General features: G+C 44.1%; 2 protein-coding genes across 3 annotated transcripts in view; one reads left to right on the top strand and one right to left on the bottom strand.

The window, feature by feature from the left end:
• scn1ba (sodium channel, voltage-gated, type I, beta a) overlaps positions 1-5,608 on the top strand; it is a gene marked incomplete at both ends in the record, with an annotated part of 30,181 nt that extends 24,573 nt beyond the window's left edge. The window contains 2 exons of the mRNA XM_083660840.1: positions 5,025-5,166; positions 5,542-5,608. Of these exons, the coding sequence (XP_083516966.1) occupies positions 5,025-5,166; positions 5,542-5,608 (209 nt within the window). The remainder of the gene's footprint in view (positions 1-5,024; positions 5,167-5,541) is intronic.
• A 5,380-nt stretch (positions 5,609-10,988) lies between these two features.
• Positions 10,989-24,161, bottom strand: part of gramd1a (GRAM domain containing 1A) — a gene marked incomplete at its 5' end in the record, with an annotated part of 67,121 nt that continues 53,948 nt past the window's right edge. For both annotated transcript variants that reach the window (XM_083643834.1, XM_083643833.1), the window contains 6 exons: positions 10,989-11,165; positions 11,397-11,517; positions 14,297-14,404; positions 15,725-15,809; positions 16,370-16,585; positions 20,844-20,947. In XM_083643834.1, the coding sequence (XP_083499960.1) occupies positions 11,064-11,165; positions 11,397-11,517; positions 14,297-14,404; positions 15,725-15,809; positions 16,370-16,585; positions 20,844-20,947 (736 nt within the window). In that variant the 3' untranslated portion in view covers positions 10,989-11,063. The remainder of the gene's footprint in view (positions 11,166-11,396; positions 11,518-14,296; positions 14,405-15,724; positions 15,810-16,369; positions 16,586-20,843; positions 20,948-24,161) is intronic.

Below are 24,161 nucleotides of genomic sequence, written 5' to 3'. Positions count from 1 at the left end.
TCAAACTACCAGGTGACAAAAAGTAGATGTTCGGCAAAGTGTCACTTGTCTATTTGCTGCATCTCCACAGACTATAATGTAACCATAAAAATCCCTAACCCCATTTTTAACCATAACCTAATCTTATTTCTAATATTAAAGGGGTAGGCCAACTTTTTGAGAGGTTCGCCTATTTGCCATATTGCCCATATATAAACAAGATAAACAATGCCTTTACCGCCACTCTCCGTGCAGTACACTATGAGGCACAGCCGCCAGTTAGTTAGATTCGCAGCCCAACACCCCCGTTCAAGTTACCAAAAACACACATTCCAACAGCGCCAAAAAGCTCTATGTACATGTTGTGACTCGTGTACTCACCACATGATGAAATAGTAATCCAAAATGTGGAGAAACAGTCATTTTCGAAGGTAAATAGATAGCCGGAAACAACTTTCCAAACATGGCAAAGAGTAACCGAACTAACAGAGTATAACCGTCGTTTGCCACAGAGTATAACCATTGTTTGCCTAGATTATTTTGGGAGACTGAACAGGAGTAAGCAGCTAAGTAGCAGCGATGGCTGTAGCACTCTTTGTAGGGCAGATTGAAAATAGTTTTGATATCGACAAGACAATATGACAAATGGCTTAAACTCCCAAAATGTTGGTGTATCCCTTTAACTCTAACCCAGGCACTGATCTATAGCTACTTTCCAACCTACTACTACTACTACTAATAATAATAATAATAATAATAATAATAATAATAATAATAATAATACATGATGGGACTTATTTCAAGGACTCAAAGACTCTTTACAATAAACACTAAGGCATAGACAATAGCGCTACAGACAATGGACAAGCATGACACAGACACACAGGGAAAGGTGGGGGAGACTTAAGAGAAAGCGGAGGAGAAGAGATGGGTCTTGAGGCGTGATTGAAACATTTTGAGGGACTCTGATGCTCTGATGTCAGGGGGGAAGGAGTTCCAGAGCCTGGGAGCTGCCCTGGAGAAGGCTCTGTCACCGAAACTGCGGAGGTTGGACTTGGGGTGGAAAGAAGTCCGGCTGAGGTGGTTCTGAGGGACCAGGAGGGTTGGTATAGGGGGAGAGGAGGTCGGTGAGATATGGGAGGGGGGGGGGGGGGGGGGGGGGGCAGTTGGTGAAGGGCTTTGTATGTGATGACCAGGATTTAGCATTTGATCCAAAGCCAGTGGAGTTGTTTTAGGACTGGGGTGATGTGGTGCCAGGATTTGGTGACAGTGAGAAGTCGGGCAGCTGCGTTCTGGACCAGTTGGAGTATTGATGAGGCTGGTGTTTATGCCATAAGTCGACAGACCATTTTTCTTTTTACAAAATAAAGATACTACTCATAGACTCTCAGTAACCATTTCATTTGCCCAGGGGTATCCATGGGCTATGTTCCAATTAAATATATTTGTAGTGAGTCTCTGATCAGACATTCTCACCAATCTATTCCAGAGTCGCAGTATTTGACCTTTGTGTCTGATGCTTGGGGTTCCCATCCCATATCACCACTAATGACCAGGACTGGAGTGAGTTTATGAACTCCTAGAAAATAGCGGATGGCTCTTTGATGCACAGTGTTACAGCTTGGATGATCACGGAAACCCCAAACACCAGAAGCATAATCTGACACAGGACAGATGCATGAGTTATACAGTTGTGTTGTGTGTATGTATGAAAACCCAGGTTACCACAATGTTTAACTTTGTTCATTTCAGTGCCCAATGCTCTGCCCGCTGATTAAGCTAGGACATTGACTCCCTCCTTAAAGGTAGTAGTTCGGTTTTGTCACTGTTGAGTTGTAGGAAGTTGTGTTGCATCCAGGCTTTTATTGCAGACAGGCAGGGGGGATTTGGTGCTGACGTAGATCTGGGTGTCATCGGCATAGCAGTGGAAGTTGAGGTTGAAATGACGGAAGATCTGACCAAGGGGGAGGGTGTAGATCCTAGTTCCTCATTGCGCGGCTCGTGAGACGCTGGCGGCTCTCGAAGCTTTAGTTGGCGGCTCTAAGAAATTGCAAACATTTTTTTTTTTTTTTTTTTTTAGATTCCCCCCCCCCCTGCTCTCCCCAAAATTTCAATAAATCTTTATGGCATATTATTACAATACAACAATACTGGTGTTGACAGTAATAGAAGGTGCCAAATCATTCAAAACAATAAGCATTTTGCTTTTAGGAGTATTGTGCCAGCGTGCAGCGCTGTTCCAAAACGTGTCAACGTGTGTCGTTGCCTAGGAAACGCACATCCCATAATACAACTGTTCGCATCGCATCCCATAATAGTATGATGATACTTGGGATGCCATTGCGAACATAGATGCGAACAGGTTAGCTAAAACTTTAGCGTCGCCAGCGACGGCCCCCACCGTTGCGGTCGGGGTACATTTCGAAATCCCTCCAGGCCTGAAAGATTTTCTAGGGGAAACACTGGTATATATATATATATATATATATATATATATGTGTGTGTGTGTGTGTGTGTGTGTGTGGCAAACAATAAAACACAAAAAAATGGTAGGCAGATGTGCTTGGTTGGGGTGGCTTTTGGTGTTTTGCGGTAAAAGTGGCTCTCCTATTGACTTCGTCCTGCCAGTGCGGCTCTCATCGAAGAAATAGTGAGGATCACTGTAGATGATGAAGAGGAATGAATGGGCTGAGCACAGAACCTTGGGGGACACCTTGTGTGACTGTGGAGGGGACAGATGAGTGATTGTGGAGGGAAATGAAATGGGAACGGTTGGAGAGGTAAGACTGAAACCAGCTGAGTGTGGTGCCTTTGATACTGAGATCTTTGAGATGGGAAAGCAAGATGCTATGGCTCACGGTATTGAGGGTTGCACTCAGGTCGAGGAGGATGAGAATGTTCAAGCATCCAGTGTCGGCAGAGGTAAGGAGGTTGTTGAAGACTTTGAGGAGTGCAGTCTCTGTGCTGTGGAGTGGAGTGGGCGGAAACCAGACTGGAGGGGTTCAGGGAGGTTTTTGGAGGGCAGGTGGGTTTGAAGTTGAGTGGATACGAGGCATTCCAGGGTTTTTGCTGCTGAAGCTCAACATGCTTTGTATTGACACGTTATAGTCACTTGATAATCATTTTACATTTTACGTTTAAATGGTTTTAGATGTCTAGCTAAAATGAGGCTACATTGTGTAGAAGTGAAAGTTTAGTAACATCAACATTTACAGCTGGTTATGCATTGTTTAAATTATGTAATAATGTATTTATTGCTTGGTCTAAAACTGAGCTATGCCTAGCCAATAAAGTTCCCTGTATAAAAGTTAAAGTAAGGATGCAATGTTGGAAAAGTTGAGTATCAATATTGGACTGTCCAAATAAAATGTCTTTAGTATTGATTTACGTGTCAAACTCATTTAGTCAGGGTCGCTCAGTAGTTTGTTCTTACAGCTGGCATATAAGTGTGTAAGTCAGCACAGAGGCGTCCCCCAGGGCTCGATGCTCAGGCCTCTGAATATTCAGCATGTAGCAAGCAGGTGGACCTGCAGCTGTTTTTCCACTGCCGAGCTCTGGCGTGAGCGGCAACCGTGAACCAAGCAGCAACCTCCAGTGATTAAAAATGAAGCCAATGCGGAAGTGTCAAAAACTGCTGTCCCTTGAATGGCCACTTCATACTGTCAGCGAGTCAATCCCCATATACCTCTGTTAAAATGTCCAACTTTACAGCAGAAATAAGCATGTTTACAGCCTGGTACACTAAGTGGTTTTGGTCTCTATAGGTATTTTCCCTGTTCGTGACAACTGTACGGGTGTGAATTTTTATATAACTCACCCATTGTTAGAAAGGTTCCCCCGTGGCAGGTGCTTATTTGCGGCAGGGCGGGCGCCAAAAGGCCCAATCCAGGGCCAATCAAGGCTGACCGGTTCCCTGGAGCTACCGCGAATAGTGACATAATCAGTCATCAGTGATGTATGACATCACAATTGGAAGCCACAGGACAAGCCACGAACACGATGCCAGTGATGATGCCATCATCGGCGATTATGGTGTTAAGAATGATATCATAATTGCTGATGACATCATTGGTGATGTCATAATTGCTCACGACATTAGGAGTGATGTCATAGGTACCACTGCACTGATTACGTCCTCGGTGATGTCATAGATGTTAGAAATGGACAGCTATAAGTGGAGGCACGTGACATGTGTCTAGTCTAGGACAGTTCCTGCAGAAGTTCCTGAGATGTTCCTGTCAGAAGTTCCATTCTATCCGGACATGGTTCCAGCACGTATGTTCATAGATACTTCAGTGCACCCGCAGATCACGCCCCCGTATGCAGCGCCTAGGGCACCTGGTCTGTCAGGGTTCCATGATGAGGGCACTTCTCACTCTGAGAAGGGATTTTGGAATCGGTGGGGTCTGAATGACCCTGCTGTGAAAGGCAGCCTGGGGACAATGCATGTTAATAACTACGAGTCAGGAGTTTTGTCCAACAACCAAAGAGCTCTTCGCCACAAAATGGTCCTTTGAGCCGGATCATCTACATCTCTTCCTTAGAAAATGATCCTTTGAGCCGGATCATCTACATCTCTTCCTTAGAAAATGGTCCTTTGAGCCGGATCTCTGGATTACAAGCAGAAAGTCCTGTCAGATCTTCCTTACACCATTTATATTTTTATTAAGGGCATAATTAAGGGTGTGGCCGCTTTGAGTGACAGGTGGCTCCACACTCTCGTTCACATAATGGTCACTTCTGGCAAGTCGAAATACCAAACATTGAGGGTTCAAAACGTGAACCAATGGGTGACATCACGGTCGCCACGTCCATTTTCTATACAGTCTATGCCTTGAACCAGCAGAACACTGGCAGCAGAACACTGAATCCTTGTGGACGATCGATCAGAGGCGGTCAATCGGTCATGAAATATGACACACGGTCTTAAAATGTATGACCCGAGTGGCCTTCAGCCTTTTCATCGTACAAATCAAATCCAGCCCCCTTTCCTACCCGATACACAGACAAACACCTTCTCTCTTTCTCTCTCTCTCTCTCTCTAGTCACCAGGGGAATGTCATCCATCTTGTCGGAGGTGATGATGTACGTCTCCATCATCGGCCTGCAGGTCTGGTTGGTGGTTGAGATGATTTACTGCTACAGGAAGATCGCAGCGCAGGGTGAGGAAGCCTTGAGAGAGAGCGCGTAAGTGGCACCTAACAACACACAAACAAACATATGCACACACGCACGCACACGCGCACACGCGCACACACACACAGACACACACACACACACACACACACACACACACACACACACACACACACACACACACACCTTCACCCAGGCACAATCATAAACATTATTATACACAAAAGCACACAGACACATAGATGCACATACACAGCCTGCTTCTTCTCCTCCAAATGTCCTCTTGGACTAATTGGGCTGTTTCAATCCACTCTGCTCAAAGTACGTAACAGTAACACACATTTCCCTGTTGCTCTCACTGAACTGATTTCTTGGTCTGCTTCTCTTTCCTCTCCTGTCTACCTGTCCTACTCCTCCCTCCCTCAGGGCGGAGTATTTAGCTGTAGCATCGGAGAGTAAAGATAATTGTGCAGATGTGCAAGTAGCAGAATAGCACTGGTAGGTCTGGATTCTCACTGAAGTCTTTTTGTCAATTCAGTTTCTATTTTTTGTGTGCTTTCCTCTGTTCAATCTTTCTTTTTTCTTGTTGCAAAGTCTTGACATTTACTCCATTGATACAAGACTGAAGGCTCATATTATTTGTTTGTTTTATTCTCATTGCTTTTACTGTTATCACTTTTTCCTGTTCATTTTCCCGCACAGTTATATATATTTTTTTGTATTTTCTTTCAGACCAAGGAAGGACTCGTTTAAGAGGCTTCCCTGAGAGGAGTCACACATCTTTCTCCCCTCACCGTTGCTCACCGGCCACCATCCACTCTCAATGCTGGGAAACTACGACAGTGAAGAAGAGGAACTTCTTCTCAAAGGTTTTATAAAGACCTTCTGTAAAGGATGGAAAGGACTTAACCATTTTCCACTCTGAAGTACAGCGCATCAGGTTGTGGCTCAACGAGAGAGAGAGAGAGAGAGAGAGAGAGAGAGAGAGAGAGAGAGAGAGAGTGAGAGAGTGTATATGTTTAAATAGGTGTGTAATTATGCAAAGATAATCTTCATTATGAACACTTATAGAGTACAGTATCTACAGTACATTGTATATTCACTATTTGCATGCTTAACAACCCATTGAAACTACTGACAACATGCTTCTGATGTTCTGTCACTGTCATGTTTTCAACAGTTTAGCATTGGAGTTTCCTCATGTTTCATCACACACACACACACACACGCGAGCGCACACACACACACACACAGTGTGCTTTTGTCTTGCGACAGGGTTCGACCGATTCAGAAGGGCTGACAATAGTTGATATTTTGTGCTAATATTGACGCTCAGATCACTGATGTGTGCCATTTTGAAATCATGTATATATTTACAGTATATATATATATATATATGATTTTGTCTACAGTGGAAACCTTACTGATGTCATAAGATGTGTCATTTCACACAAGCCGTGGTGTCTTTATAGAAACTAAGGGCTTGATAAATGCTATTATCGAACTGCCGTGGGCAAATGTACCACACAAGCGGTCCGCTGTGCCTCTGAGAGTAAAGCCTATGGGAACCAGAATGTGAAGAGTAGAAGCAGGATGCAGTAAACTAGCTTTACAGTACCTGCCACTCTTTTCTGGCAGCCAGTTCCTATTAGCTAACACTAGATGGCAGCCAAACACTGTCGTCCTGCATGCATACTGTTCTTTTTTTGTACCAATAGTGGGTTTGATCCTGAGAAGAGAACACACACAAGTAGATAACACAATATGATTGCATGCTAACTGATGCGGAATAAGAAAAGGCTGAAATTAGAATGAATGTTTTTGGTTTAAGTACAGAATGTCTAATGGGATGCAAACAACCTTTTTTTTGCCCACCAAAAAAGAAAAAGGTGATGTCTCCTTCCTTGCCCATACAGACAAGTTATTAGTATTATTTACTATTGGGTATTCTTGGTTATGACACCTTCTCCTGCTCTAATGAACTAACCAGTAAACTGAAAGCCACGCTCTCCCCGTACCTCCAGTACCTCAGTTTTCACTATTAGTTATTATATTAGTTATTATTATATTAGTAGGTGTGGAAATGTTGCTTGCCAATGAATAAATTCAAACTTGACTTGCTTTGATCTTGTGTGTAGCTGGTATTGTTTGTGAAAAAATGAATTCGAAAGGACTCCCTGATAAAAGTGCTGGTCAAAACACTGCAGTATATTTGGATTTTCAGTTTGGTGTGGGTACTTTCCAGAGGTGTGACCAACTCAACTTTGCTTGACTCCTAAGACTAAATGTAGATTACAAAGTCAAGGTCATGTCATTAATGTCAAGTCGTAAAACACCAAGTCCGAATCCAGTAGGCTACCAATGTAATAATTTATCTAAGAGAACACAAAAAATATCTAGCCTAGGTGTTTCAATGCAATTGGATAAAATCTTGATAAGAGTGTAAGAGCGTCATGAGTTTAATTTCTAGAATCAGTTTACATTTTCAATAAATTCAATGATTCCAATTCAGAAAACAATATAAATCTAGATGAGGTGAAACTAATCAGTTATTTACACAAACACAAGAGCTTTTGTCAAGAGTTTAGAAACCTTTTCAAGTCATTAAAGTACAAGTCAAAGTCAAGTCTCAAATCTGACTCCCCCATCTGGATGAACATCTCTTGTTCAGCTTTGAAAACACCAATTCACTCATCCATTAAGACCAATATAACATTTTTTAAAGACAAATTTGCCCCACAATAAAACACAAGGCTTTCCAAAGGAGGGTTACAACTGGACCCGGCTCAAAAAGGATAAAATAGTTTGTTTTAACTTTCGTTTTAACACTGGATGGGTGGGGTAACTAAATCAGCACCATCAATATAGTCATGAAAGCTATAACCTCAGGTGAGGAGGCTCTTACCCAGAGTGCCTTACCTTGCAGCAGAATTAGATTAAATCCTCAGATCAACAAAATGAGGATTCAACTAATAGTCATGAGTGCAGGGGTGCCATGGGCGGATTTAATGGGGGGGGGGGGGGGGGTAGAGAGGGGCAGGTTCCCCATTTTTTTTTTTTTTGCTCACCATTGTAAATCTCCATGTCACTGTCTGGATGAATATGATCATAAATTTACATCCACTTTGACAAGCATCCCATTCACAGGTAGCCTATCTCTTTCAAAAGAAAGAGATAGTCTCCCCCCCCCCCCCAACCAGCCAACATTTTTCAAAAGTCCCCACACCACCCCCTTGCAGCCCTGTCTGGTTAAAACAAACCCCAACTTCTCCAACTAACACGTGTTTAGAAAAACACTGGTATTTGGTAGAGTTCAGTACTGCCAATTCAACTTGCTTAAGTGTTTAGTGACGGATCTACTGATCTAATCGAGGAAGAGCTTTTCACTTCATCACTTTTTGCCATATCTAAAAAAGAAAAAACAAAGAAACATTTCAGTTACATGAGGAAGAAATGGACACATCAGTTGACTGGAACAAACCCCATTGAGATTAGATGTTGGAAAGATTGATTTTCACTGACTGTAACTTAATACGCACATTATAATGCTGATAAGGAACTGTTGAGAATTAAACGTTTTAAGTTTTGACCCCACACTAGGTCTGCAACAAAGGATTATTTTAATTTTCTTGATTAATCGATTAGTTGGTTGGTCTAATTGTGAAAAAATGTCGATCAGTGTTTCCCAAAGCCCAAGATGACAACCTCAAAATGTGTTGTTTTGTCCACAACCAAAAGACCTTCAGTTTACTGTCATGGAGGAGTAAAGAAACCAGAAAATATTCAAATTGAAGAAGCTGGAATCAGATCATTTAGACTTTTTTCTTTAGCGATTATCAAAATAGTTGACAACTAATTGATAAATCATTGCACCTCTACCCCGCACATACGTACAAACAGCAGTTCTTGCATCCACAGCCACACACAAGACTCAAAAGACGAGCGAGGCGTTGTTGCATATTTGAGGTCTTTTCATTTCTCTCCATGGCATTGTGTACAATCAAATCTTTACAGTACTTCTCCCGCCCCCCTTAATAAATATTACATCCTGTCTTTATCCACAAATGGCCATGCACAGCAGGGCCCACACGCTTCCATAGCCCATATCTTCAGTGCAAGGGGGGGGGGGGGGGGGAGCACACAGAGAAGAGACAAGAGGAGGAGCCAGCTTTGAGTGTCAGATGTGAAGGACAGAGAGAGGACATGAGTGAGAGGACAGGCAGAAAACAAACGACATACAGACAAGACAGGGAGGTGCAGACTACAAAACAACGAACATAGAAAATGAAGTCAATAAAAAGATAAGGGGAGGGGCGGGGGTTGACTTAATGTAAGAAATACACACAAAAAAACAATACTGCAAAATAGTTTCCCTTTTTTTCTTCATCTGGGCCTACAAAGTTCTAGTTGGTCCTTTTCTCTCTTTTTTTGCGTTTTGAAAAGTCCAGCCCATTTGGACTATGAAGTAGCTCTTCTTGCACGTAACATTTCTAGCTGGTCAAGTCTACAACACAGTAACCCTGAACAGTTCAAGTCTGACTCTAGCATAAGAGTGAGCGACCAAACTCAAAAGAATCAGAATATGAAATGTAACACTGAGAACTCCTAACGGACACACGCACATCTGTCAAGTCAAACTCCCAATCGTCTCTGCTTGTCTTTTGACTGCCCCTGCACACATTCACGCACAATTCGTTATTATTATTATTATATACTACTTTGTTTGAAACATTCAAAAAGTACTAGAATCACTATTGTCATTATTGCTATGACCAGTATGTGACCACATGTGGCTCTTTTCTTGGTCCGTGCTGGTACAGCAAAAACAGAGCACAAAAAATATCCACGAAACGCCTTCTTCAGAGCATGACAGGACGTTTGAACCTTATGGAGAAAAACATCAGTCATTGGTAATAAATACTGCAATGGTCCAGGGCAACAGTCACACGCAGCTCGCTGTCCTGACAAACGACCCAGTCCATGCGCTGACTTTGAAAAGATAAACCCAACCAGGACGGGGGAGGAGGGGGAGTATGTTTGGATTTTGTTTTCCCAGATGTAAAAATTCACATCTAGAAAAAACTCTCCGCAGGACGGGCAGCCTTTTGACGGGGAATCAAGAGTCTCAGATGGAATAACAAAACCCTGATAATCCATCCCCCCCCCTCCCCCAATCAGCAGGCATTAATTGGAGGCAAAGGTATCTACCAATCCCAGGACTAGGAGGAACATTCTCCACTTTCCATAATTGCTGTGCCCGTCCCGCTGACCGTATACAAATGTATGAAATGTTGCGGGCTGAAGAGGAAATGTAATCCATGATGGTCTGTGAAATGCTCTTTTTTAAATGGAAGATTTGGAAACGTCTGAGTAGTACACATTGAGTTCAAGTGGTTCTGAAATGTCTGAGTAGCACACATGAGTTCAAGTTGTTCTGAAATGCAGCTGGCCGTTCTGAAGTGTGTCCTGGATCCTGTGTTAGGGGTGAATTTGCTTGTAGGCAGCTGTAGGGCGAATGGTTCAAATCGGCCCTCCTGTGGCCGTTTCTGTACAGTACACGTGGATGGCTCGCTGCTGTGGTCGTATTATTGCTGTGGTCCTGATAGCTTCCAGTCTGAATAGCGCAAACAGTTCCCAAAAGCTGTTATTGGTTGTGGGCCGAGGGTGAAAATCATTGTTTCAAGTCTCTCAGGCCAGGAGAGTTATGGGTAACGTAGTTCCAGCACGTCCCACTCCCCATTTGTTTTTTTTACATGTGAAGATGAGGGAAGGAGCAAGACCAGGCTGTGAGGCCCCGCCCCCCTCCACACACTGACAGGGTGTTCCAGTGTAGGCTGTGAGGCCCCGCCCCCCTCCACACACTGACAGGGTGTTCCAGTGTAGGCTGTGAGGCCCCGCCCCCCTCCACACACTGACAGGCTGTGAGGCGCGCTGAGGTGAGGCGGGGGTCAGGGCTCAGTCAGGGACTCTGTGGGGGGGTCATCAGGGGGGTCCTGCTGCACCTCCGGGACCACAATGCCCCGGTGGAGCTTTTCTAATGACTGCTTCATCTGGGAGAGAGGGAGAGAATGACAGAAAGATAGACAGACAGATGGACATGTCAGGCATATTATAGACAGACAGGTCAGGCATATTGGATTATGCAACAGTGATATCATTCAGCACACCATGAGTACTTTGAGTGATTTTTGTTTTTGTAGAGATAAGCAAGCTACATGCACGCACGCACACACACACACACACACACACACACACACACACACACGCACACACACACACACCTGGTCGAGCAGCGTGACAGATGACTGGAGGATCTGCTGCCACTTGCTGAGCTGAGCTTGATGGAACTGACGCTGCAGCTGCAGGACCTGAGCCCACTCTCCTGCTGTCTGAGGCAGAGGACTGACCAGAGGAGAGGAGAGCGAGAGGGGGAGGTGAGGAGGAGGGGAGAGGAGGAGAGAGCAGAGGAGATGAGGAAAGAGGATTGGAGAGGAGGAAAGAGGAGAAGAGGAGAGCAGAAGAGATGATGGAGGAGGAGAGGGGAGTGGAGGAGAGAGAATGAGATCATAATCATCATCATTAATCATTTTTGTCATTTTTTAAAGTAAAAACTGTGGGAGCTCTGAGAGGTGCTATAGCATAGTTCCCTCTGGCAACTAGAAATGTATTAAAGAAGTCCTTCCCAAGTTCCATTCGTAACTCTACAAAGCGACCAACAAGATTTAAAGATGCAATATGTAAGCTTTAGCATTATCATTATATTATAGCATTAAAATGTCTAAAAACGAGTAGACCTATGTTATATATATTCTTTAGTTATGCACTTACATTATCCCAAATGTTTTCAAAAGTGCTCAAAATCCATAATTCTATTATATTATATCAATGACACGGAGCGTTTGAGCGACTTGCATTTTGTTGATGCACCAGCTGTCACTTGGATTCTCCGGTCAATTCTAGACTATTTTCTTATTTTTTCAAGTCACATCACTGTCAGTTTTTAGATATTGGTCGCTTTTAACTATATATCTTTTGACTGGATGAATGATTTTAGTCACCGGAGGTCTGGATCTTATTAGTTCACGTTAGTTACATTAGAGACATCTTGTATCCACTGAACTCCATTGGAAAGAAATGGTGAGTTTTATTTAGTGTTTTTTGCCCGTTTTAATTACCGAGTCAGTTTGTTTTGGAGAAGAGGGACTCTAGTATAATCCGGCGTGCGGTAGAAGTGTGAACGATGAACACAGATGAATCCAAAGCTTTGAAACAAACTGAGCACAATAGAAACAAGCTGAGCTAACGTTAGCAACCAGCACGGCTTGCAGCCCTCGAGCAAATTCCATTTGTGGAAATTTGTGATTTTAACGTGAAGTTGCTTTCAGCATTTTGACCTGTTGTAATTAGAGAGTCTGCTTGTTTTGGGAGAGGAGGAGACGTCTGCGGGTATCGGCTCCCACTAAAAACCTTGTGAACAATGAACACTGAGGGAATCCTAATCTCATAAGACGGCTCGCATAATTCCACACTATTGCACGACGCCATGACACGCCGTTTTCTGTTATTGTTTTGAGTTTGAGACCCCTAGCGGCAGAAAATTACATAATGCACGTTTAAACCACAGACATTAACATGGACTGTTTTTAATGTGTAATGTAAACCTGTCTATATGTTCTGCCTTACAATCTGTCCATTTCTTATGTTGTCGTTTCTTGTGTTTGGTGAGCCAAAGACACATTTCAGCCCTGGTGGACAATAAAGTTATATTATATTCTATTCTAAACAAGCAACATTTGTTGAATAAAAGCCTCACAAATGCTAAGATTGGCAGTTTTCTCTATTTCATTATAAAATGAATACTTTTGGGTGCTGGTCAGACTAAGTAAGCACTTTTAAGAAGCACTTTGGCCTCTGGTAACCTGTGATGGGCATTTCTCATTTGTTTTTGAGATTATACAGGCTAGATGAATAATTGATTAATCTGAAAAATAATCTATAGATTAATCAGTAATTAAAATAATTGTTTGTTGCACCCCTAGTTGTCACCCTCTCTATTTTGTGCACTCAACAGTTTAACAGATCAAACAGCAAGACAAGAATTGTTGATATGCAATAGCCTTCAACTCTGACAACAAGACTAACTGTACGCCTGAGGGATGAGCGCTAACCAACACCACTATTCCCTGGGTGAGGAAAGGCCATAATTGATGCTCTATATTCGGCAGCAAAACAGGCTGGTGTTTACCTGTCAGCCACAGAGCAGGAGTGCCACGGTGTTTACCTGTCAGCCACAGAGCAGGAGTGCCACGGTGTTTACCTGTCAGCCACAGAGCAGGAGTGCCACGGTGTTTACCTGTCAGCCACAGAGCAGGAGTGCCACGGTGTTTACCTGTCAGCCACAGAGCAGGAGTGCCACGGTGTTTACCTGTCAGCCACAGAGCAGGAGTGCCACGGTGTTTACCTGTCAGCCACAGAGCAGGAGTGCCACGGTGTTTACCTGTCAGCCACAGAGCAGGAGTGCCACGGTGTTTACCCGTCAGCCACAGAGCAGGAGTGCCACGGTGTTTACCTGTCAGCCACAGAGTAGGAGTGCCACAGTGTTTACCTGTCAGCCACAGAGCAGGAGTGCCACGGTGTTTACCTGTCAGCCACAGAGTAGGAGTGCCACGGTGTTTACCTGTCAGCCACAGAGTAGGAGTGCCACGGTGTTTACCTCTCAGCCACAGAGTAGGAGTGCCACGGTGTTTACCTGTCAGCCACAGAGTAGGAGTGCCACAGTGTTTACCTCTCAGCCACAGAGTAGGAGTGCCACAGTGTTTACCTCTCAGCCACAGAGTAGGAGTGCCACGGTGTTTACCTCTCAGCCACAGAGTAGGAGTGCCACGGTGTTTACCTGTCAGCCACAGAGTAGGAGTGCCACGGTGTTTACCTGTCAGCCACAGAGTAGGAGTGCCACAGTGTTTACCTCTCAGCCACAGAGTAGGAGTGCCACGGTGTTTACCTGTCAGCCACAGAGTAGGAGTGCCACAGTGTTTACCTCTCAGCCACAGAGTAGGAGTGCCACGGTGTTTACCTCTCAGCCACAGAGTAGGAGTGCCACAGTGTTTACCTCTCAGCCACAGAGTAGGAGTGCCACGGTGTTTACCTGTCAGCCACAGAGCAGGAGTGCCACGGTGTTTACCTGTCAGCCACAGAGTAGGAGTGCCACGTCTCCAGTGTATGAGCCGCACTCTCCAGAGAGTACAGCTTGTAGAACAGCAGCATGTTGAGCGCCACCAGCACCACCAGACTGACAGGGGGGAGGGGGGGTCGAGGAGAGAGAGAGATGGGGGGGATGGAACTCATTACATTTGCTGACATGCATGAAAAGTCTCAGGTCAACAGGGTTCAAACAAATAGGATGTGAGGCTCAATAGCAAAACCTCCAATACTACAGGAGGCACAATATGAGGAGTCAAATGGAAACGCTGTGGGAACTGGAAGTCCATTCAATTACAACCCAACTCTCATTCACAGCACATTGTGATTTTGCTAAAGGGAAAATCCACCCTAAAACATGCTACTGGTGATGCATTCCTTCATGGTTTGGTGGTGTATTTTTCTTATTTTGCAGATAACTGGTCAAATGTAAATGGTTACGACATGACATCACATTGAGATATTTCCAACACAGCTACAAGGGAGTTTGATAGCAGCACTTTTTTTTGACAGATCTAAACTACAATGCTGCTAATGTCAGGTGTTTTGTCAGAATCAAAGAGCATTTTGCATGGGCGTTCTACAATCATACAGGGAGAAATCCATCGTGAGAGACCGATTTCTTCACAGACTAGCCTCAATAGACCAGAACGCAATACAGCTACAAGACATGTAGGAAATTAACCTTTTGAAGTAGAAGTATACAAGGCAGGTTGAGGGGAAAGTGGGTGCACCCACGAAGTAAATTTCATCATAAAATAACTCTTGGAATGCATCGATGATGCCTTTCAGTGCAAGAGTGTGTAAGAATGGATTTTTCCTTTAAGAAAAGTAACAATTACAGTATTATGCAAGCAGACATTGACAATATAAAAGCCTCTTAATACAGTACCTGATACAGATCCTATGCATATGAAGTAGTGCAGAAAGGAGGGGAAAGACAGAGACAGAGCAAGAAAGGAATTGGGAAGCTGTTAGTGTGCAGAGGATAGATCTCCAACCATGTCGGAACAAGGACGTGGGCGGCAGAAAGCCAATATATTCTCGCACGCACACACGCACGAACACACAGTATATTAGATTCAGGCACAAAAACAATAGGACAAATATATCTTCATTTAGGTTATTCACAAATGTCTGGGAGTAACAAAATCTCTGATCTAAGGATCAGCTGCAGTTATAGTCTGAGTTATAGTCTGAGCAACTCAGTGTATGAGACGACTGGAGAAAAAGTAATCTGCTTCTTATGTTGTAAAAAAAAAAAGAAGATGAAAAACTATTCTGGATGAAAAATAATAGCCAGAGAGGATTCAGACTAAGGAATATCTGCCATTGTCCACGGACTCACAATACAAACACACACACGCACGCACGTACACACACATGCACGCACGCACACACACACACTTACATGAAGCTGACGATGAGGAGGATGGTAGATATGCTGTTGTGTCCTCCACCTCGCGAACGCTCTCCTAGCTTCATATACTGAGCACCTAAAAACAAAAACAAAGACAAAACAGGATTTTTCAATGACCATGATGTAAAAGCCCTTGACTTTTCCCATGAATTGGAATCAGAGGCAGAGCACTTCCATGACCTAAAACATATCCCCTTCCTGGTTTGGTTAATGTTGTTTTTCAGATCAGAAAATTTAAAAGTCTGGTTGAAAACAGCTAGCTAATGCAATGAAGGTGTAAGACATTGTCAAATACAGTCTGCTATATTCCTGTAAATTACCCATTTGTGAAATTCCCTGATATTCTGCCTTCCCCAGAGAATGTATCAAATTCCCCGACTTTGGAATACACCTCTCCCAATACCACACCACAATGATATTCCATGACCAATGGGAACCTTGAGGAATGTTTCTGTGATGCAGGTCCAATTAGCACCACTAGAGGACAGTATAGCATTGGAGCATCCGAGAAAGCCACTCTCCTTGCCTGCACCACTTCGGCCGGATCCCTGACCTTCAGTGTTGGCTGCAAGGCTCTAAATGCCTCCAATCATTTGGAGCGCTGCCCCCCGAGCCTCGTCAGTCCTGCAGACTTACCGGTTTCTCTCCTGTCCCGCTCCTCTCTGACCCCCCTGTCCCCTCGCTCAGAGCCCAGGCCTCCCCCCTCCCTCTCCCCCTGCCGTCGGGAGAGGGTGCGTCTGCGGCGGCGCAGCGACGGCGGGGTCTTGGCCGCGTCGGCGCCCACAGCCTCGCCTGTGGTTACCACGGAAACCTCCGTCTGGAGCAGCGTCTCCAGCTTGCTCACCTCACTCTCTGTGGGGGGGGAGGGGGGAATGGAGTAAGTAAAGACACAGGAATAAAAGGTAGTAGACAAAGACAATCGCAGGCTTTCCCACCGTGACTCAACTGTCATGGCGCTTGAGGCTACAATGCATCTCAACACAGTCAGACTAAAGCCCATGTCCACCAGCTGTGGTACGGCTCTGTGCTGCTGTACAGACTCTCGCCCATGTAACAGATGGGCAAAGTATGAGAAGAAGGAGGAACCGGACGGACAAACCCCATCTTTATTTGTCAGACGACATCACAACATGCACACACACACACGCTTTGGAGGCACCATGAAATTTGTCCTCCACGTTTGACCCATCCTGGCTCGTCGTCCTCCATGGTTCAGGCCAGGAGAGGTGGGCAGCTGCAGTCAAGCACCCAGGGGGACCAACTTCTTCCAACCACCGCTGGTCAGACGACGATCTTCTGCATGTTTTTAGTGGTGGTTCATATAGATGTTATGGAGGAAACCCCAGGGGAGCATAGGGAGAACATGCAAACTCCACACAGAAAGGCCCTTTTGAGGAGATAGCCCACCTGGGCACCAGGCAATGAAGGAATGGGGAGACATACCCCCAGTGTCAACAGTGTCCCAGGCAGGAATCAATCCCAGGGCCTTCTTGCTGTGAGGCCAGAGTGCAAGGCGACAGCGCTACTACCACTGCGCCAGGGATTCTGCATGCAGCTGACAAGATGACATGGGTGTGTGGGTCTGTTCAGGCAGCTGCATGGAGCTGTACCGCAGCTGGTGGACATAGGCTTTATGGAAGTACGGCTGCCTCTACATTTTCGACTTGTTCCAATTTTAAGATTAAAGATGAAGGAAAATAGATTGTAAATCATAAATGATTTAAACATTATAGCAACATACTGTATAGCAGAGCTGTGTTTACAGGACACTGTGTGTGCATGGAGGGACTTGTATGTGTACCTGGTATGCCAGTTGTGCTTAATTTTGCTTATGAAATCATATGAAATCATATGAAAATAAATACGTAAATTTCAAACAGCATAACCGTCACTGCCCACATACTTCCTTGCATCTTTCACGCTGGTATCATGTTATATCTATATCAATAGATCCACTAGTGGGCAGTAGAAAGTCAAATGTGTGAGTGTGTGTGTGGTATTGCTCCTTATCCGTAAGCTCTCAGAAAACATGCAGAATTACGCACGAAATGAACGCAGAGCACGGACAGAAAGCCCTGTCCATATGTGTATCCGTATTTAACATTGAGCTTAATTGGGCCTCAGTGTTTCCCCTAGAATTTTTTCAGGCCTGGAGGGATTTCGAAACGTACCCCGACAGCAACGGTGGGGGCCGTCGCTGGCGACGCTAAACTTTTGGCTAACCTGTTCGCATCTATGTTGGCAATGGCATCCTCATCATACTATTATGGGATGCGATGCGAACAGTTGTATTATGGGATGTGCGTTTCCCAGGCAACGACGCACGTTGACACGTTCTGGAACAGTGCTGCACGCTGGCACAATGCTCCTAAAAGCAAAATGCTTATTGTTTTGAATGATTTGGCATCTTCTATTACTGTCCACTGTCAACACCAGTATTGTTGTATTGTAATAATATGCCATAAAGGTTTATTGAAATTTTTTGAAAAAAAAAAAAAAAAAAAAAAATTGCAAGAAATGTCTGGCCTGGCGGGGGCGCTGTTGGCCTGGCGTGTAGAATGGTAGGGGAAACACTGGGCCTTAAACCTGAGTGTGTTCTGTTGTAACTGCGATCTCTGTAAATGTGTTTTCAAGACAACTAAATGCCAGCTAGCATCTACAGTATGCAAATTAGCTAACGTAATTGGCTTACCTAGAGAAAACCAACATCAACCACACCAATTTATTGAAAAATGCTTTGGGATTCAACACAATAACATTGCTTCCCATGGTCAGAAAAAATCATCAGATTTGTTGCTAGTCGCTTTTGAGAAATAAAGTCACCCAGGGGGGTCTGAAAAGTCCCCGAGTTGGCAACACTGGTGTATGCAAATTAACCTATAGACCGACATGCATAACTGGTCAAAAATATTCTCGGTGGTTAACCGTTGACATCCCTAATGTGTACATAGAGCTGGGTGATATGGTTGAAATCAATATCATGATGTACGCATATTTGTTGATAGTGAAATTATATAAAAAAACTTGCTAAATAAGAGATAAACAATGATATTGGATTATTGCCCAGCCCTATGTGTACGTAAGAAAATCAACATGGGTTTGCTGTGGGATGATGAAGCCAAAAGGGGTGAGTGACATTGTCTATGACAGTGATACTCAACTGGCGGATGGAATTGCATTTTTTTTTTTTTTTTTTTTTTACAGTGCACCTGAACGCAACATGCAAGATACCCGCTGAATAAGTGTCCAAATGTTCATGTCATTCTGGCCAATACTCCACTTCTGTTATAGCATTTCAGTCTGGAATATGGAATATATTTCAATAATCTATGATTTAGCTGCTAAATTGTCAAACACCGCCATCTGCTCGCTACCCAGGCACTTATGTATGTACTTAACCTAACTAACTATCCGGTGTGCACAACGTCAGACAACTCCGACTGACACCCCAAAAAACCTACAATCTGCTACAGAAAAACGTATATTGATTGTTTATTAACTGGCCCCTGGCCTTCTATCATTTCACGAAAGTGGCCCCCGGGCAAAGCAAGTTGAGTTTTCCTGGTCTATGATATAGAACTACAAATTAAAGCTGCATTCAGTGATGTTTTTGTGTTAGAATAAGTGTTAAATGGCTCTATATTCTGACAGCAATCACTGAAATAGAGTGTTTGGTCAGTAACTTGGAACTCCCAACCCCCTGCTGTCCTCCATCTCTCTCCTGTAGTCCTGCATGCAGGGAAGTCGTATTTCCGCAACCATCACGGGTAGCAGCGTTGGATTCGGGGTGAAAAAATACATATACGGTAGTCCTTTAGAGGCATCGCGATCTGACCTTCCGTTTCCCAGCAAATGTAAACATTTCTCTGATTGGATAGTGGGGGGGGGGTCGACGACTAATTTTTAACTAATCAGAGAAATGTTTACATTTTCTGAGAAACGGAAGGTCATATCGCAATGCCTCTAAAGGACTATCTTATGTATTTTTTCACCCCGAATCCAACGCCGACATCCTTGAGTCTCTACGAGTTATGGTTGCTGAGATACGTCCGCCCTGCATGCAGGGCTACAGGAGAGAGACAAGAGTACAGCGGGGGTTGGGAGTTCCAAGTTACATACTGACCAACAATTTCAGTGATCGCTGTCAGAATATAGAGCCATTTAAAGGAGAATTTCGGTTTTTTACACCACGGTCCTCATTTCCAGTTTAGAATATGATGTTTTACTCACCGAAATAGTTTCGCGTCATTCGGATGCCCAGGGAAGATTTTGAGCTCCGAGTACACTCTTCAAACAGGCTAGAACCGCTAGAACGGGAGCCCACGGGGCATTATGCACGGCAGTGCACGCGCTCTCTAAATGACACTTTTTCTGTCAGATCACGGTTCATTATGGTTGTAAATATAATTATTTAGCTAACAGCTAGAAGCTAGGCTAACAACAACACCGGAGTCAGCGTTGATCTGACCCGGATGGGGTTACAGTGCCCATCTCCCCCCTCTGTGAAACCACTTCTTCAGAGAAACCACAGAAGGGGGACGATACGCACTGTAACCCCATCCGGGTCAGATCAACGCTGACTCCGGTGTTGTTGTTAGCCTAGCTTCTAGCTGTTACCTAAATAATTATATTTACAACCATAATGAACCGTGATCTGACAGAAAAAGTGTCATTTAGAGAGCGCGTGCACTGCCGTGCAGAATGCCCCGTGGGCTCCCGTTCTAGCGGTTCTAGCCTGTTTGAAGAGTGTACTCGGAGCTCAAAATCTTCCCTGGGCATCCGAATGACGCGAAACTATTTCGGTGAGTAAAACATCATATTCTAAACTGGAAATGAGGACCGTGGTGTAAAAAACCGAAATTCTCCTTTAACACTTATTTTAACACAAAAACATCACTGAATGCAGCTTTAAGTCAACTGGTATGTGCATGGAGTTATACAACTACGTGCAACTGGCTTTCATATTGAGTGGCGTGGACATTAAAATGTGTACTTACTTAGCATACTCAAAAAATGGGGGAACAAAAGGAAGGCTGAACAACAGCTATACTAGGTACTTTGTACAGGGTGTGTCTAAAGAGGCAGAGTGAAGGAAGGCCATGTGACTCACCCATGTGTCTGTAGTACTCCTCGATGCCGCTCCAGGTGTTCTTCTCTATCAGGGCTTTGACCAGGCTCCACGGCTGCTTCCTGTAGCAGATGTCTGAGGAAACTCTGGGGAGAGCAGAAACAAAACAATCACAACATACAAACGCTCCAATGCCTCTGATACACTGTTCTATTATTCATCTGCACATGTGCTGTTCATTCCACTCCAGGAGTTGTCATTTAATTTTGGGGTGTACATATTTCCCCTTAACCTGCCTTGTCTAGTTTCACTTCAGTTCATGATTTCCTACATTTCCCAGAATGACTTTCAACACCCCCCAGCAAACAGAAATGAACTTGTTGCATTCAGCTGTTGTTTATATTATATAGTATTATGTGTAGATGAACAGAGCAAGTTAGTAAGAGCAACTGAGTGGTTTCTCCAGTTGAGTGAAAGGGAGTCGTGCCCAAAATGCAGCATGACTTGCAGCTGCATTACATTCTGGCCTATAGAATAGAATATAATAGAATAGAACTTTATTGTCCACCGAGGTGGAAAATTGTCTTTGGCTCACCAAACACAAAAAACAACACAAGAGGCCAGAAGGCAATTAGTGAGACAAGGATATAAACAAGCATACTGTAGACAGACAGGGTTAAATCACACATTAAAACAGTTAATGTCTGTGGTTAAAGTCTTGTTGGTCACTTTGTGGAGTTAAGGATGCTAATGGAGCTTGGGATGAAGGACTTCTTATGGCCCAATTCCACCGCAGCTAGTAGCGCGGTCCCGCTCCGCTCGACAAATGGTCTCATCCCACCGGTAAAAACCGGCCCAGCCCGGTTAGATTTGAGGCTGAGTCGGGCTACTTTTGGTCCCTGCCTCGTCGGGGTTCTATTCTGCGAACCCGGGTTCATACGGTGACGTGAAAACATTGTAGACGACTGATTGGCAGAATCGTGTTTACTGTCTGACTGTCAATGCAGCGCTGCATACCAGTTTAGTGGGGGCTTACCTTCTCTTATATTATGTTATTTCCATCAGTCTTTTGTGTTGCTGCCTTCGGCGCTGGTGAAATAAAATCGATCTCCTTGCTCAGCTTTAACATGCGCTCCTCGGGAAGCCCTTTGTAGTTGCCTCCGCTAGGCCGCAGGCGAAGCCGCGGGTCTTGCCTGTTGAGCTGCCGCTGGGGTTCTCCTCGTAGCGCCTCTCCCGTCCCCGCGCAGTGCATGCATGTGAGTTTGAGTAACAACAAAGTGATATCCATTCTCCTAGCCGATTGTCACATTTGCCCATGTACACTGTAGGTCATTTAGAGGCACCAGTATTTCATAATCAGTTTAAAAGTTCCGTGTGGGCGGAGGCAAGTAAACTTGCTATGGAAACAGAGTCTATATCAAGTAGAGCCGAGTAATACCAGATAGAGTGGAGCTGTACTGTGCTGTTATATGTGGTGGAAATGAGCCATATAATACCTTTCTGGTTGCCAGAGGGACTCTATTCTTTCTCGTTCCTTCTGTGAAAAGTTGAGTCAAGGGTTTTTTTGGGTTTACCCACTACTTTGCTTGCCATTGACACAATCCTAGAAAGTTTATTCCTAAATCTACAGTGTAGGTGACCAAACCAAACAGGAAAATGAAAAGTTAAAACACTCTCAATGAGAGTTTTGTACACCAGTTCTAAAATCTGCTGACTAACACCGAAGCCAAGGAGTCTTCTCAGAAGATAGAGTCGCTGTGAGCATTTCTTAAAAACATACTCTGTATTTTCAGAGAAGCTCACCAGACAGTCTAAGACTGTACCAAGATATTTTAATTTATTCAGTTTCAACATTTTGGCCATCAAGGGAAACTGGCTCTGTTTCCAGATCTTGTTTGGTGCACATGATTAGTTCTTTAGTTTTAGCCACATTGATTTCCAGCTGGCTAATGTTACACCATGATTCAAGAGCCTTAGAGCTTAGTGTGGGCTAGATAGGCAGCTTCACCAGAAGGGTCTTTCCTCTGCAGGAGGCCATGTCAGCCGCATACTTAATCAAACTAAAATGTTTCTCATTAATCATAAATTCATTTGTAAAAAGAGAAAATAAAAAGGGAGAAAAGACAGAGCCTTGTGGGCAGCCTGTGCTGAGAGTGAGCATCTCTGAAATGCTCCCACTGACAGAGATCCTCTCTGTGCGGCAGGAAAGAAAATCTCTGATCCAGAGAATTAGCCCCTTGTTGACACTGAGATCGGCTTAGCCTTTTCAGGAGGATATGTATCTTCATTGAAATGAAAGCCGAGCTAAAGTCCACAAATAAAATCCTAGCATATCCTTTAGGCTGCATGAGATGTAAGGGTTAATGCACGACTTCGCGGAGGCAAACCATCCTCGGCTTCGCCTCGGACGGTTCACGCCTCCGCGTCGTCCCTTAAAAAGTGATAATGTACACCTCGAAGTGCATTAACCCGCTTATACCATGGTCACTTGCCAACAAAACAATAAGACCAGTCATTTATATTTCCATGTGTAATAAATAAAGCAATCTAAATGGCTAAATGTCTGTTATTCATACTGTAAATCAGTCTTCCACGAAATAAAATAGTCCCTCCCACCTCCACCAACCTCCGTTTTAAAGCCGACTCAAACGTTAACTTTATTACAGGAATGCAGGTTTAACAATGTTTTGCGTTCTACATTAAATGAAGACATTACCGTTTGGCTGCTTGCTTTATTTTGTATGATAGATACGTATTGGCCAAGTATATTAACATTTAAGAGCGAAGAGTTTCAGGAAGTGAAAAGTGCAGCGGGGGCTCGCACTGCGTGCTGTATGTGGTGAAATCATTGATAGTACATATAGATGGTGAAATGCAGCTCCGAGGGAAATCTCTCCTCTTTGTCGCCGAGAAGAGCCTGGTGACGCAAGGTTAAAAATCTCCGAAACGAAAATCAAAATTGTAAATAAGAGTTATTTTTGATAAACTGAGCACACAGGGGTGATTTAAATAGTTACTTTGACCGACTCAATTTTTTTCTCAACTTAGAAAAGTGCCTTATTAACCCTTAACGGGGGTATAGAGCTCAAACTGCTCTCTTGATAACACTGATGAAACTATGGCGCATTGATATGAACGGTGAACAGACCATTTGGCTGAACAACTTTACCAACTGTACATTATCACTTTTTAACGGACACCCTGCAGCCAATCAAAATCGAGTATTCACCCAGACCATGGTATAAGTTTAGTTACTGTATTAAGCAGAGTCAGCACAGCATCTTCTGTGCCTCTGTCGCTCTTATACGCGAACTGCAGTGGATCTAGCATACTGGCCACAGTGGTGGACAAGTGATTGGC

This window comes from Poromitra crassiceps, assembly GCF_964638095.1.
Source record: "Poromitra crassiceps genome assembly, chromosome: 1".
Classification (NCBI taxonomy): domain Eukaryota; kingdom Metazoa; phylum Chordata; class Actinopteri; order Beryciformes; family Melamphaidae; genus Poromitra; species Poromitra crassiceps.
Note: the sequence above shows the minus strand (reverse complement) of the source record. Positions and strands in the feature narration are given on the sequence as shown.